The sequence below is a fragment of the Lichenostomus cassidix genome, chromosome Z (assembly GCF_008360975.1).
Source record: "Lichenostomus cassidix isolate B80296 chromosome Z, HeHo_3.0, whole genome shotgun sequence".
NCBI lineage: Eukaryota > Metazoa > Chordata > Aves > Passeriformes > Meliphagidae > Lichenostomus > Lichenostomus cassidix.
In genome coordinates this window covers 30,630,753-30,645,562 of record NC_139511.1, presented here as the reverse complement: position 1 = coordinate 30,645,562, position 14,810 = coordinate 30,630,753, and the positions used below count along the sequence as shown (strand labels likewise).

At 36.5% G+C, this 14,810-nt stretch overlaps 1 protein-coding gene across 5 annotated transcripts in view; it reads right to left on the bottom strand.

Annotated features, from left to right (window-relative positions):
• Positions 1 to 14,810, bottom strand: part of HOOK3 (hook microtubule tethering protein 3) — an 87,181-nt gene that overhangs the window by 56,018 nt on the left and 16,353 nt on the right. For 4 of the 5 annotated variants that reach the window (XM_085042211.1, XM_085042208.1, XM_085042210.1 and 1 more), the window contains exon 3: positions 7,980 to 8,052. In XM_085042211.1, the coding sequence (XP_084898337.1) occupies positions 7,980 to 8,052 (73 nt within the window). Of the gene's footprint in view, positions 1 to 1,538; positions 1,787 to 7,979; positions 8,053 to 14,810 lie in introns of those variants that run through there. The other variant, XM_085042212.1, reaches the window with a different exon arrangement.

Here is a 14,810-nt window from a genome sequence, read left to right as displayed (position 1 = left end):
CCTTCCCAGTAAAAATTCATTACTCTCAGAGACTTGATGGAAATGGGTCTGTTTAAAGTTATAAATATGACCTGCGGATCTCATTGGTGAAATTTAGACAAAAAAAGAATCTTTGCTGAAAGTAACTGCTACAGGTTACCACCAATTACTGTCCAAGTATTTAAGAAAAGAATTTAGATAATAGTAGCATTGCAGTGCTATCCAGGACAGAGGAGCAGCTGAGGGAGCTGGGGTTGTTTAGCTTGGAGAAAAGAAGGCTCAAGGGTGACCCTATGACTCTTTACAACTCCCTGAAAGGAGGCTGCAGTCAGGTGGGGGTCAGCCTCTTCTCCCAGGCAACAAGAAATGAGGTAAGATGAAATGGCCTCAAGTTGTGCCAGGGAGAGTTGAGACTGGGTATCAGGAAACATCTCTTTACCAAAAAGGGTTAGCAAGCATTGTAACAGGCTACCCAGGATGTAATTAAGACACCATCCCTCTGGTGTGCAAAGGCTGTGTAGATGTGGTGTGCTGGGACATGGCTTATTGGCAAACTTGGCAGTGCTGGGTTTATGGTTGGATTCTATGGTATTAAGGACTTTCTCCAACCTAAATGATTCTATGATTCAAGTTTAAACAGGATCTGCAAAGACTAAAACTGATTGAAATAGGATTCACAAAGTTCTGTTGCTGAGCGCAGAAGCCATAGCAGCAAACTCTGGAACTACAATGAAGGGCGAAAAAAACCTCTGAAGTTCTAATTGCCTTTGAAGCCCTCCGTAACATTTGTATTCTTGATTACATTCCAAAAATACTCAGTTAGGAGACTCTGTCCACTGAGAGAAGTCATTTACCTTTCAAGTGATCTGATGTTTGTTAGGAAATGTAATATTGGATTCCAGGGACAAAACTCAACAACACTTCAATACAGTCAACAAACAAAATGAGGTGATGAAAACAAAATCCAAACTCAAGAAAGGAATGGGCTATACCACTAAAATCCGAAGTGGTAACAATCTGATTACATTACTCCTATTAATCCACTCTCTTTTGGAAACAAGTGCCAGAAGTTGATTAATTATTAAGATGTAGGAACATTCTGTCTCCGTAATCACTGAATTTTAAGTCATACAAGAAACAAAAACTCGTTTGGACCTGAAAAGTGACACATCAAATACCCTGACCAGCTAGAATGAGAATGGGAGATGCTACTTATAGCAAGTATATAACAACATTTATTGTCTCTCCCATAACAGCATAATAGGTAGTTTACAACTTCTACACTGAAGCATGTACTTTTTCTGTACTATTACACATAATACAGCATGTTTCTGTAAGAGCTACAACTACTTCCCAGCTGTCTGCCCAAGAGCAACCACAACCACCACTCAAAGGCAATGCACAATCATAACCAAAGTCTGCAACAGATTTAAGAATTTAAAGAATTTAAAGAAATTAATGAATTTTATTTTTATGTCAAATCACCACAAAGAATACTGCACTGATTAGAATATAATTTTTAAGTTTGATTCAGTCAAATCTTCTGGTTTATAATTTACCTGAGTCTGCTGCAGAAAGAGCCACAGAAACGCAAGGGCCATGTTGCAGAATTTAAGTCCAGTTTACCGATGAGACCATTGTGAGGAATCTTGAACATAATCCCAAAAAAATGAGAGACCAAATGGAAAGTATCCACGTGTGAAATACTTCTTTTCCCCTCTCCTTGCAAGCATTTTTTAATTAAAATCCCTTAAACACAAAGAGTCACCTTCCTCCATTAACTTTCATAGAGCTCAGAGCTGAGATACTGGAACAAAACCAATATTGATCAAAATTTGTCATGAAAACTAGCATATACAGCAGCATCCTCAAAAGAAGAGAACAGCAAACATACTGAAAAGAAATCTTTGAAGTCCTATTTTATTCCACTGTCAATTAACAGTACCAGAGTAGCTTGTTTTCAAAAATTAACTGTACCATCTTTGTATCTGGCACATAGTCAGACAACTGTGAGGTTAAAGCAGCTTCTTTATAGACTTCTTTTAAGACCAAGACTGACTTAAACTTAACAGTGATCTTCAGTATTACTCAGAGGGCTCTCAATTTTTTTTTCTAACTTGCTCGCAGTGAATTTATTTAGATGGTTTTACTGCTCCTGGCAGAGAGAGGATCATCATAAGGAAAATGCCGCTAATATTTTGTACTTTGAAATTCAACTGAGTAGTTCCAGTAATGTTTATGAGGTCAAAGCACAAGGAATGAAGACCTCAAGCAGCTGAATAAATATGAACAGCCCAAGAAAGTGTTAAATACAGCCAGTTAGATCAGAATTCTAAGTCACAACAGGTGATGGTCGTTCAGAATTACTTTTCACTTTCTTAAGCACATAGGGAAAACCTGACTATAGTTAACAAAGAGAATTTAATTATGTAACGGCAGAACACAACAGACAGAATTTCCAGTATGGATCATGACTATGAAGTACTTAATCACCATCTGGACATCAGCCCATGACCACCTGGGATGCCTATTTGCTTGCATCAGCAACCTGACTTCCTCCTTTTCCATACAAAGCATACATACTCTACCTCCCAGCACCTTTTAACATCCATTCCCTGCAGCCACACTCCTGCTGGAAAAGACATGAAACTTACTGGGGTAAAAAAAAGTGACAACAATGCTTTATTCCACCTCAAAAACTTGTTGCAAATCATAACAGATGGACCATTAAGCATTTCTAGACAAACCTCTATCCATTTTCAATCTCTTTTCCATCTGGCCTTTCCGTTTTACTTTCCCAATCTCATGCTATGAATGACAGGGTATCTGCTTGGAGCTAATGCATCCACAAGGCAACCTGAATATTCTCACTCCTCCTTTGAACATCTAAATTTCACTAATACCCACAGCAGAGTTGTGTGGGTGCTCTCTATGTTAAGTTATCATTACCCTCTCAGTTAACAGCCATCTTGGCTATAGTCTAGCACCTAAGCACACAGTGTTCTCCATGAGATTGACCCTTGTTACACAGCATTAACCTGATAAACTGACTGGAGTGAAAGCAAAGATCATGTGATCTGCCAACACCATATGACTTAATGGTTGCTTATTTTTTCTCCTACTTTTCTTTATTCTCACTTGTCATAAAAATCTCTACTTAAAATTTACTTACTGTTTCCAATCTCAGGTTTGTAAGGGCAGTCTGTCCAGATTTCTCTCTTTACAAATAACATCGTGCAACAAAGAGAAAGGCTAATGGAGTGGACTACAGAAAATGCCCTTAAGCTTGTGACTGTCGACAAAAAAGGAGCATGGGTTATCTAACCTCTTGTTTTATCTCCAACATTATGACAGCCAGTCCTCAATTCTGCATTATCCTTATATCACATGTATGACTGAAACTTGGTTTGTGCTGAAGGCTCTGAGTATATTAGCTTATCTTTTTTTATTTCAGATCTTGAATAACCTCTGGAAGTGTTGCTAGGGCACACTCTCAAGTGGTGTGAAAATTCTTAACCAATGAGTTTCAGGTATCTCATTAAGGTACATTTATCCCTTTTTGCAGTTAAAGGTGAGGTGAGGGGTGGGTGGGCGTGGGGGTGTGGATGGGTGGGGGTGTGCGCACACACCAAGAAAGGGAGGGAGCACGTGTGTGATTGTTTGCATCATTCTCACCACAGATATTTGGGTTCTGATTTAAAGTGCATTTTGCAGGAGCATGTCTCATCAGTGACTATAGATGAAACCTAGAGAAGTCTAGATTATCCCCCTTCAGATTTCTACAAAAAAAGAATTCCCAAAAGAATGTATACAGACACTTCCTTGAGTTAAATGACAAGGAAAGAAAAACGAAATGTTGCTCTGAAGACAGAGAGCACTCCCACATTCAACTTATATTTGGAGACATTGTTGACTTAGGAGTTAAGGTTATATCAAAAGAGAATTAAATATATCAGTTGCTAATTAACTTTTTGACATAAATGAGTGCTGGCTTTCAATACACCTATAATCTCTGCTTCTCACTTGGAGAAAAAACATTCACATGACAGGCTGCCACCCTTATCAGATAGAAACCCTCTAAAAGGCTGCTCATGAAAACATGCTCCCTTCCCCCCCCAAAAAGAACAAGAAAACAGTAGAAAAATGACACTATACACTGAAACTAGCTTCCATTACTCCACCAGTCAAGTCAGCTTTTACTGTAGAAGAATTCAGAGCAAACATACAACTGTAGGGAATCAAAATTAATTCTCAAAAATCAGATTTGTTTACTTAGATTACAGCATTCATAGGTTATTCAGTTTTGTCATATTGTACCAAACACACAGCATTCAAACTGTAGTAGCAGCCGAAAGTTTAGTGGCTACTGCTGTTTGAATATGCAATTCAGTAAAGGAACAAACACAGCTTGCTACTGTAAACATCAATAGAATTGTACTTCAAATCGATGCTGTAGTCTGAATGCCAAAGCCAAAAGTTCAGAAGAAAAAGTCAGAAATCAAGCTGAACAATGTATTTCCTTCCTTTCCTAAGCTTCCCACACTGAGTGGAAGAGGACAGGGGTGAAAGGGTGACAATTTTATGCCATCCCTCAGACAGCCAACAGTTTATTCTGTAATTGCCAAAACTGATGTGTATGTATCAAATCAGTAACCTTTTTCTTGATTTAAAAATTTCATTCCTGCAAAATTTTGGCAATCAAATTATTTTCTAAGCTGTTTTTCATTTTCAATAAAGGTTTTACGTTCAAGAAGTCATCTTCCTCAATGTGAAATATTTGGCTGTACACAATTTAAACCTGGATTATATTTATGACCCAGAAATTTTAACCCTGAAAAATAACATTTCTCTACTAGACACAGTAGACAAAGATCTGGGCAGCTCTAAGAACCAGAATGCTTGTTGAATGGTTTATACTTTGCAATTTCCCCAAGTTTTAACATTTCCCTTTTTCTCTCCTGCAAATTGCTTAATCTCTCAAGTCTGGCAACTTGCCCTGAAACCAAAAATATGAAAACATCTCTGTGAATTTTTTTTTAAATGATACAGCAACAACAAAAAATACTGCAGTTAGCAGAAGGCAAAATGCTTAAAAAAACAAAACAACAAAAAGAGCTCAGCCTTATGTTCTTGTTTTTTCTCTATACAGGACAACACACAATTTAAAATTAACTATCACATCACTCCTGTCACTTGTTAACTTCTGCCAGGTAACAAGTGACAGGACAAGAAGAAATGGCCTCAAGTTGCACCCGATGAGTTTTAAATTAAATATTAGGTGAAAAAAAATCATGGAGAGGGTTGTAGAGCATTGGAACAGACTGCCTAGCAAAATGGTGGAGTCATCATCTGCAGAAATGTTCAAAAAACATGCAGATATGGCACTTAGTGACATAATGGGTTGTGATGAACAGAGCAGTGGTGCTAGGTTGACAGCTGGACTCAAAGGTCTTTCCCAACCTTAACAATTCTATGACTGTCATTTTCTGAGTACTTCTATGAACAGTGCTTAGGAGGGCTGTACAAGGCCTACACTAATCTCTACAAGCCCTCTTAACCACAGTTTCACAAAGTAGAACTTCATGCACATTACATTTCAGATTGTTTTTATGTATTTCCCCTACTAGACTGGCTCTTCTACACGGTTCATGATACTGAGAGAGCTTGTACAAGTGGTGACTGCTATATGAGATGGCACCAGAGGCGAACAGTGACCACACTTAGCAACAAGAAAATAATGCGTCTCATTATCACAACTTGTGATAATCCAATTATCATTTTTCATGGCACTTCTTAAAGTATGAAGGGAAAGCTGCATTCTAGAGTCAAGCAAGTATGATGCCCACATCTTAAATCTAGTAATGAATACATTTCTAAAAGGAGGTTGTAGTTAAGTGAGGGTCAGTGTCTTCTCCCAGTTAGCAAGTGACACTACACGAGAAAATTGCCTCAAGTTGCACCAGAGAATTATAGTTTGGATATTATGAAAAGTTTCTTCACCAAAGGGGCTGTCAAGCATTTGAATAGGCTGCCCAGCAAAGCAGTTGAGTTACTATGCCCAGAGTTATTTAGAAGACGTGTAGATGTGGAGCTTAGGGACACAGTTTAATGTGGACTTGGTAGAGTTAACTTCATGATCTTAAGTCTTTTCCAAGTTGAACAATTCTATGAATAGAAATGCACAGAGTGAACAGCTCCTACAAGCCAGACTATAAATGAAGGACTGGCTGAGAGACATTTGGAAAACTAGACTACTAATAATGTTTACTCACATATAAAGAACAGTTGGCAAAGTATAGGATTACTTTCCTGGTTAAAAAAGAAGAGTTAAAGTGTCACACTTGTACCTTTAAGTATTCTTCATGAAAAGGGAAGTGGTCTATAAAAATGTATAAAAAAGCTTAATTATACATATTTTTTAAACAAAAAAAAAGCCTTTAGTTCTTGTTTTTACCTGGATACATGAAAAACAAGACAGAGTGACATCAGCAAGAAACTGAAATTTGACCTGATGTTTTTCCAGCTTCAGTCACATAAGGAAGTTACTAGATTGCTCAGCTTTTTTTTTTTCCCCCACACCTGCTAACCTTTTGCATCTGCCAAATTGGTGGGAGACATAAAAATAAAATACTTATTCCTCAAGCTTCATATGACAGTTATAGAAGCTGCTGCTCCACTTTCAATCAGCTGAAATGCTGTTATAATGAACAGTTCTCAATTTGTTATTCTCCACATATAACAGTGAAGACTTCAACACTCCTTAGAAAAAAACCCCAAAAATATTTTACAGTAAAGTAAGACCTTGTATCCAGCTGTTCACTTGCAATTCTATGCAATTCTTCAAAAAGTTTATTTATATTAGCTGCTCTACTCAGCAGAACCCAAAAGAGTCCTAAAGCTTTTTTAGGGATCATGTCTTTTATTCATCAGTCAGTCAATACATCCTCATCAATGTACCCACATTTTTGCTGGCAGCGCTAGCAGACAAAACATTCTAAAGCATTCCAGACTTCACACAGCTGGCTAGACAGCAGAAACCATGCCGATAGATTTGCTGGCCAAGTCAAAATATAAACAGCAGCGGTGTGCTTCATCTTTGTCTCAGGCAGCATTCTGTCTGTGGGCCCTTGCAATTCAGAAAATGATGTTGACAAGCCTGTAAGTAACCTGTAAGAGCATTTCACAGTTGTAGCCCTTCCCCAGATGCTCAAAATGGTTTTTGGTGGCTGGAACAAAACAGTTTTACTGGAAACAAAAACTAACAAAAAATAACTATTTTTTTTCCCAAATTAGTCATGCTGAAAGTGGAAATTTAGAAAAGCACATAGATCATTCTCTGAACAAAACTAGTCAAAAAGTACACTAACACCTGCATGTGAGACTGTGGTCTTCAGATTCTAAAGCAAAATGTTCCTCATTCATAGTTCTTGCAAATTCTATTTCCTTAAGGTTTGTAGAGAAAGTACTAGAATGCCAAGTCATATGAGCGACCCAGCAAATAGAGTGTGGTTAAAAACCATCTTAAGTAGAAACACAGAAAAAGCATTACTTCCTCTCTTAAACATCAGTAGTTCTGAAGAGCTGACAAAGTAAAAGGAAGCAACACTTTGCCATTTTTCTTTAAATATATTACTTAATATGTTATTTTTATGCAGCTGTTTCTCAAAAGAAGCTGCTCTTTTAAAAGCAGTTTTCACACTGCAATAAAAAATTCTTTCATTCAACATTTGAAAAATGAGAGGTAATTGATGCATAAAATTTATTTCAATATTTTCCTTTTAAATAACTGAAATTTACTATTTACAAATTCAAAGTGTCTTTGCTAAAACTGTGCAGGACTATATAAGATAAAAACAAGTAAGTGTAATTTTAATGGTCTAAAATTCAAAGTGCTGTATTATAAAGCAAGGTCCTAATCCAGAAATGTGCTAATATTTGGACACAATATTGTATTAAGAACTGAAACACAAATTCACGGACAAGCAAAGTAAGTCAAATACCTTTAGCCTCCAATTATCTCCTACTTCTGTTTTGATTCTGTTCAGCCAATTTTCATCAAAGTAAACTGGATCTCTGAAAGACAAGAAGTATATTCATTAAAAACAGGTTACAGAAATTTTGAGTACACATTAGTCATTAACCTGCTGTCTCAGGTCTGAGCTAATTTAAATGACTACCTTTTGTATCTGACATTGCCTGAGTATCATAGCTCAGAATCCTGTTACTAACTCATTTTGTTAAGATCTTGCACCCTCCTGACAGCACAGCTTCATTTGTGTGCCATGAGCAGCTGATGCTTTTGACGAAGCTTCTTTGTATTTTGAATGCATTTTGCCCATTTTCCCTCTGTAAGTCCTACCTCTTAATTTCGCCTCTGGTGCTGCAGCAATATTTACTTGCATTTTTAAAAGTGTTAAAAATTATTACTTTTCTCACATATTAGGGATCCCTACCAGTGTACACTGCTTACAATTACTCAACTTCTAAAATAAAAGCCTGAGACTGAACAATACATATGCTGTCTTGATACAGTGAGAACAGCTAAAAAGTATCACTGAAGCTTTTACTACTGAGAACACAATTCCCTATTTGAGCCAACAAACACTATCAGTTTTTGCAACTCTCTTTTCATAGTAACACTGCACAAATCTTTCTGTGAATACCCCTCCTCAAAAGTTTTTCTATCCTCTGCACTTTTGACAAGGCAATCAAGATAAAGACCAGAGAACACCTGCTCGCAGAGTACACTTCTGTATCTATGAACGACTTCTCCCTCTTCATTTTTCTCCAAGCATCTTCCACAGGCTTTTTCTTCAAGACACCTCCTGAGACTTTCCTTCTGCCAAGTTCAAAGATCACCTAAAAGGCTAACATTTTCTACCGCTCAGTTCAATTATCACACAGAAATTTGAAAATGCTATGGTCAGAATTAAGGAGAGAGATGTACTACATATACCTCATTTTAAAAGATTTGGCAAACATAAGGCAACATTTTATCCAACATACAAAGTTAATACTGTCAAGAGTGAAAAAACCCACCTTTTTATTGTTAACATTAGGCTTTTAAGAGTCTGTGTTAGAGTTTCAAGTAACTAGAAGTACTCTATTTTCTGGACTTACTGTGCTGTATTTGCCACTGATTACTATTAGATTTACTGCTGTACCCTCTACACATAGAAGGGTTCTGGACTGAGCTCTTTTTTTAAGTGCAAGATGCAATGAGATCTTCTGGCAAAAACTTCCAGATAACTGAATATACCTGGAGAGTCAAATAACACCTCTACCATATATACTGTAAACCAGTAATTACATCAGTACTTTTATTAGAGCACAAACTCTGTAGCCACACTATGCACCTGACCCACAGTATATGCTGTATTCCATCTTTTCATAGTGTCTTCACAACACATCAAGGTCTGCAAGCTGTATTACAACTACAATACACAGCAATGGAGAAAGATCCCAAACAGCAACATTTCTCTACTGACACATTTCCATTGCTATTTTTACACACTTTGTTAGAGATTCTGGTGAAGATTACAGCATATTTCCTTTGACACAGCATCCGCAAACATATATCTGGAAGAACAGCTTTAATTACTAGTTAAGTTGATGACTCCAAAATTACTTCCATTCAAAAACAGTACAATTCTAGCACAGATGACAGCATCTTAAACTACAAAACAGAAAAAGCAATGTCTTATCCAGAGTATCATCTGGTTTTGAAATAAATGTTTTCAAATAGTTTTCAAATGGCCTCTCTGCCATGAGAAGACAAGTAAACCTAAGAATGACATTGAGTCAAATAATATAAGATCTCTGACATATGAAGAAAGCTCAGATTTGGCTTTTACATGAAACAAATAGCTCTCCTTGCAAAAAGCCTTAATTCTTCATTTGCCTAATTTCCACTCAATCACAACAAAATCACCTGGACAGTTATAAAAAGACAGTTCAAAAAGATAGCCCAAATCCCATTTTAGGTGTGGGGTTCAAAAAGCACTCTAGTAATTCTCAAATGAGTCCTTTGGAAATTGCCAACACACAAGTAAGCTTGCTTGACAACAGATTCACAATTACAAAATATTCATGCAGCTGAGACAGAAAGTAGGTATGACCTACTATGCTTCACCATCAAAAAAAACCAACCACACATTCCTTAAGGATTGTATATTATAATTTTAAGGGTTGAACTTGGTCACTAACATCTTCAGCTACTTCAAGGCTGCAGTGCCTCAAATACATCAATCGTTGACATGCCATTTTCATGGTAAATGATGATTCTAGGAAGCAACATGGGTAAGTATAAACATCCCGCAAGCAAAATTACATTTGGATTGACAGGGTAGCTGATATTGCATATCCAATTTTAAACAATAAGGGCAACAATAAGGGCATCAGTAAGGGCATCAATAAGGGCATCAGCTGAGGAAGAGCAAGATTTCAGAGTCAGGTCCAACTCACTTCACTCTGGAAGTTATTACTGTAATAAAATACTTTTTTCTGAGCTACTACTGTAATAAAACTAATACATGGACCAGCAGTTGTCTTTTACAGCCTTGATGGAAGTCAAAGGCTACCTAAACCTTTATATATGTCATCAGACATACTTAGGGAGGGTCCCTGAGAAATAAATCCAAACTCAGTGTGATTGTCCTCTTGCACAGATCCATTTGGCTTTTTATTTGTATGTACACAAACCTCATGGAAGAATCCAAGAGTCCAGCAGCTGATAAGCAATCCACTTGAAATCAATACCATGTAACAGTGGTAAAAGGAGCACCAATAACTCTTTTAGAGAACCTTCATAGAGGTTACACAATAATTAATTGCACACTGCAAAAACACTTTGCCAGGAATACAATAAGCAGAAAAGCAACAGGTTCGGTACCAACACCAAGTTAATCAAGAATGATCATCCTTTCCGTAATATAAATCCCCAACCATAATAATTTCCTTTCTCTTCAGAAGTCTAATTAAAGTTCATTACTAATAGCAACAGCAATGCTCTCTCTAAATAACAAACTATTGGAAATCAAACCTGAAATAAAAACTTTTCCACAAGAATTTCTGAACATACTTTTTAAAAGACGCTTCCACATGTTAGGTCATTCACAGCCCTTGCTGCAAAACAAGTCTCCCTCTGCTACATTTTTGGGAATCAGGATTCAGTCAGATTCAGAGTTCTTTAACCACCTTAGTCCATTTCATTAGGAAACAACAGCATTATTCTTACAGTGTTTGAAAAACCATCACCTAAGCAAATATGAAAATGTGTGGTGGAGAGGCAAGCAGCTAAACCATCAGAAAATTGACTGGAGTTTCAGAATTACCACGAGATGACTCGTTCATGAACTAAGTATTTTGAATTCAGTTAAGCTCCTGAGCCTAGATCCAAACTTACGCAATCTCTTGCACCAGATAACTTTCAGATTTAGAAAGGTATTTGTGTATCAGTTGATTGCTGCCTACTATCTGAGTAGTACTGCAGATAACCGGGATTTTTTTTCAGAGCACAAGATACTTATGCTGTTGTTAATGCTCCATCACTTCATGTGATGTTTTCAGCAGTCCTCATTTATACCATCTCCATCTTATTTTGTATGCAAATTTTCCTTTATTTAAGCAATCATCTCTCTGCATCACAGATGCCAAGAGACAGGAATACTCTTCTGAAGAAAGCCAACCCACAGAGCATGTAGTATAACTCATGATTATTACTCATTTTAACAGTGGTACAGTAAGCTGCTTCAAGAAATGTCTGTTTACAAAAATTTCCATGCCCCAGTGATATAGAAAAGCATGGCTTTTGTGTTCTGCATGTGTCAAAACATACTCAGCGTGTTGCAATGCATAATGTAACAAATGAATAATTCATTGAGAGGTGCACAATGCACAGATGACAAAAGAAAATATATACCACTTCTTACATTTACCAAGGCCAGTATGACAGACGAAGAAAGAATCAAAACAAGAGTGACACCTGGTACTAAAAAGTCACTAAAGTGGGATGAAAGGAAAATTTTTAAACATAGTATAAAACAAGAAATCATGCTATTCTAGGGATATCAGTGGACAGTGAAAACATAAGCAACATCAATGCAGGTGACAAAAAAAAAGGATGTGATTCACAAGCAAGCTATGGCACTTCTACCAGCATAACCTACATGGTTTTAGGCAAACATCCTACTCGCAAACAATTTAAACATTTTCTTTTGCTTCCACTCTTTACTCCTGGAGTACAATGTTCTGTAATAATCATCAACACTGATTGTGTACAGGCATTTTATCTTACTGTATATCATATCAGTGCTAGCCAGAGGGACCAATAACAACCACATCCAAACACTAACAGTGAAGCTTACAGAATAACACAAGAAAGATAAGCTAAAGCATAGATTGAATTTCTCACTCCAAGACAATACGTTTAGCACTGGAGAATTACATTTAAATTTGAAGATAAAGTTTTAATGCTATAAAGAAAGAAAATGTCCTCCAGGGATTTAGCTATTTTTAACAGCTGAGACTGTAAGCAAAACATTCATGCTCAGTTACATAGAACATATTCTGCTACTTGCTATCATATACCACACCAATAGTGAAAAGCTTCTGAAGGTATCAGTAATTTCCTCTGTAACCTTTTCTTCTCACAGCTTCTTCCAGCAGCTCTGGTAAAGGAAACTCTGCTACATTTTTTGTTGTGATGACTGGCACTTACCTACAAATGGGTTGCTACTGTGAGTGCAAAAAATATTGAGAATTATGTAAGAAAAATTAAGAACCATGGAAGAAACTGTTAGCCCCTTCCAGACACTTGGCACAAGGCACAGCTGTTTTTTTATCAGCTGGTGAACAAGCAATGTTTTTCCTTTTCTCCTTCCTCTGACAATAAATACTACAGTTCTGTTTTGTGCAAATTTTCTGTACGTCTAAACCACCTAATTCCCTGAACTAGGAATTTCTCAAAAACTGTTTCTCATCACAACCTACTATTTCCTGTCCTCATAAGTACCAGTGGACTCTATGAAGTGAAAAAAAAAAAAAAAAAAAAAAGAGAGAGAAATAGAGTTCTCTTTTAAACTTTTAAGTTTTTCAGACTAAATGCTATCTTCACTCCTCTGTGGAAATACATCCAGATCACTGCATCATCCCAACACTTTTTAAATTTTCATCATTTTCATCAATGATGATCTTCTCTTAATTTGACTTCTTCATTCACAATATTTTCTTCATTCATAATGAACTCTTTTTTCTTTTTTGAATCCTTGCTGGATATATTAATCTGCTCTTTCAGTGAAGTTTTTAAACACTAATTAATTTACTACAGCAAAATCCTGATGCATATAAAAGTTACCAAAACTCTACCTACCTTACCCTTCCTACCTTTAGCTGATTAACCTCCTAATACTATTACACTCAAAGAATACACACTTATGAAGAACCTTAAACAGGAGGTAGCTATACTGAAAAACACCCGATCTTCAAGGAACACAAATTATAAAAATCATAGTTTACCCTTCTCAACAGAACAAGAGTAACAGCATTTAAGTTGTGTCTGCAGTCAAAACAATAAATTTGTCCTTTGAAGATAAACTTTTTGAGAGATTTTCACGTCAAAGACACAATTATTTAAGTTTTCACTGCAAATGATATGTTTGTAGTGACCTGGTGCTTTCAGGCTTGTTCTTTGCTTTTTAACATCACCGCACAGCTTTTCCAAATAACCTTGAGAACACAGCTGTCTTCCTGTTGTGCACTTCTACACCTGCAAAAATTGTCTTCTACATGATTATCTTTCTTGGGACAGACAGGGAACCAGTGCTGCTACTATAAAAGAAAATAAGAAAAAAAGCCTGCTCTAGATTTGCTTTATATTGTTGAGCATTCCCTAGCTCCCAGGTAAGTATTCTTCCTGTTGCATCTATTCAAAGGAGCAAATAGAAGACTTCACTGCTAGTGTTGCAATTGGTTTTGTTTTCAAGAACGAATATTTAAAACAGCTTCATCAACATGCTGTTGATCAGTTTTCTACTCAGCTATACAAATCCCTGATCCCTGTATTTGACCTATATTCCATCTCCTATGTCCAGGGAAAAAGACAGTGTTTGGCTATTCTGCAACCCTTGGTTTCTACTTCAAAAATCCATCAGACTAATCTTCTATTACACTACTTCTTATCTTATACTACTTGTCTTCTGTTTATTCTGTTTTACAAATAAAAACAAAGACAAAAAAAGCAATAATACTTTCTCTCAAAGATTGTTCATATGGTATCATTTGTGTCGTACAAGCCAAGATCAGATTGCTGCTGCTCTTCAGAGATTCCCTCAACAGGAATGCAGTCAAGATTCAGCAATATTGTTGCAAAATTTCAAAATGAAAATATATCTGTCCATTACATAGGTATGCAAAATGTTAAAGCTGAAGCACAACTGTCATAAAATAAAATAGTTGAATACTATTTTGGCATGTTCAAATTATTATAAATTGGGCTTAAAGAAAGCATTATAATTGCTTAGGTGTTCTTTACATATAAACCGGAAAAAACTAATGAATTTCTGTGTTCAGTGTCAGCATGGCAGTTGTTACAGGAAATATTTTAACATCATGCTACAGAAATGTAATATTTGTATTGTGTATCTATTTAAAAAGTATCAGTTCATCAGCTGAAAACAGAATCTAAGAACGACATAATAAAAACCCTTGGTTTGAAATATTTGATTACATTGAGATTTCCCTTTTCTTCCCTTTTCTCCCCTTTTATTCTTCCTGTGAATTGGTAGCTCCTTCTCTCACTTGGATGAAGGTTTCTGCTCCTGAGGGATCTGCAA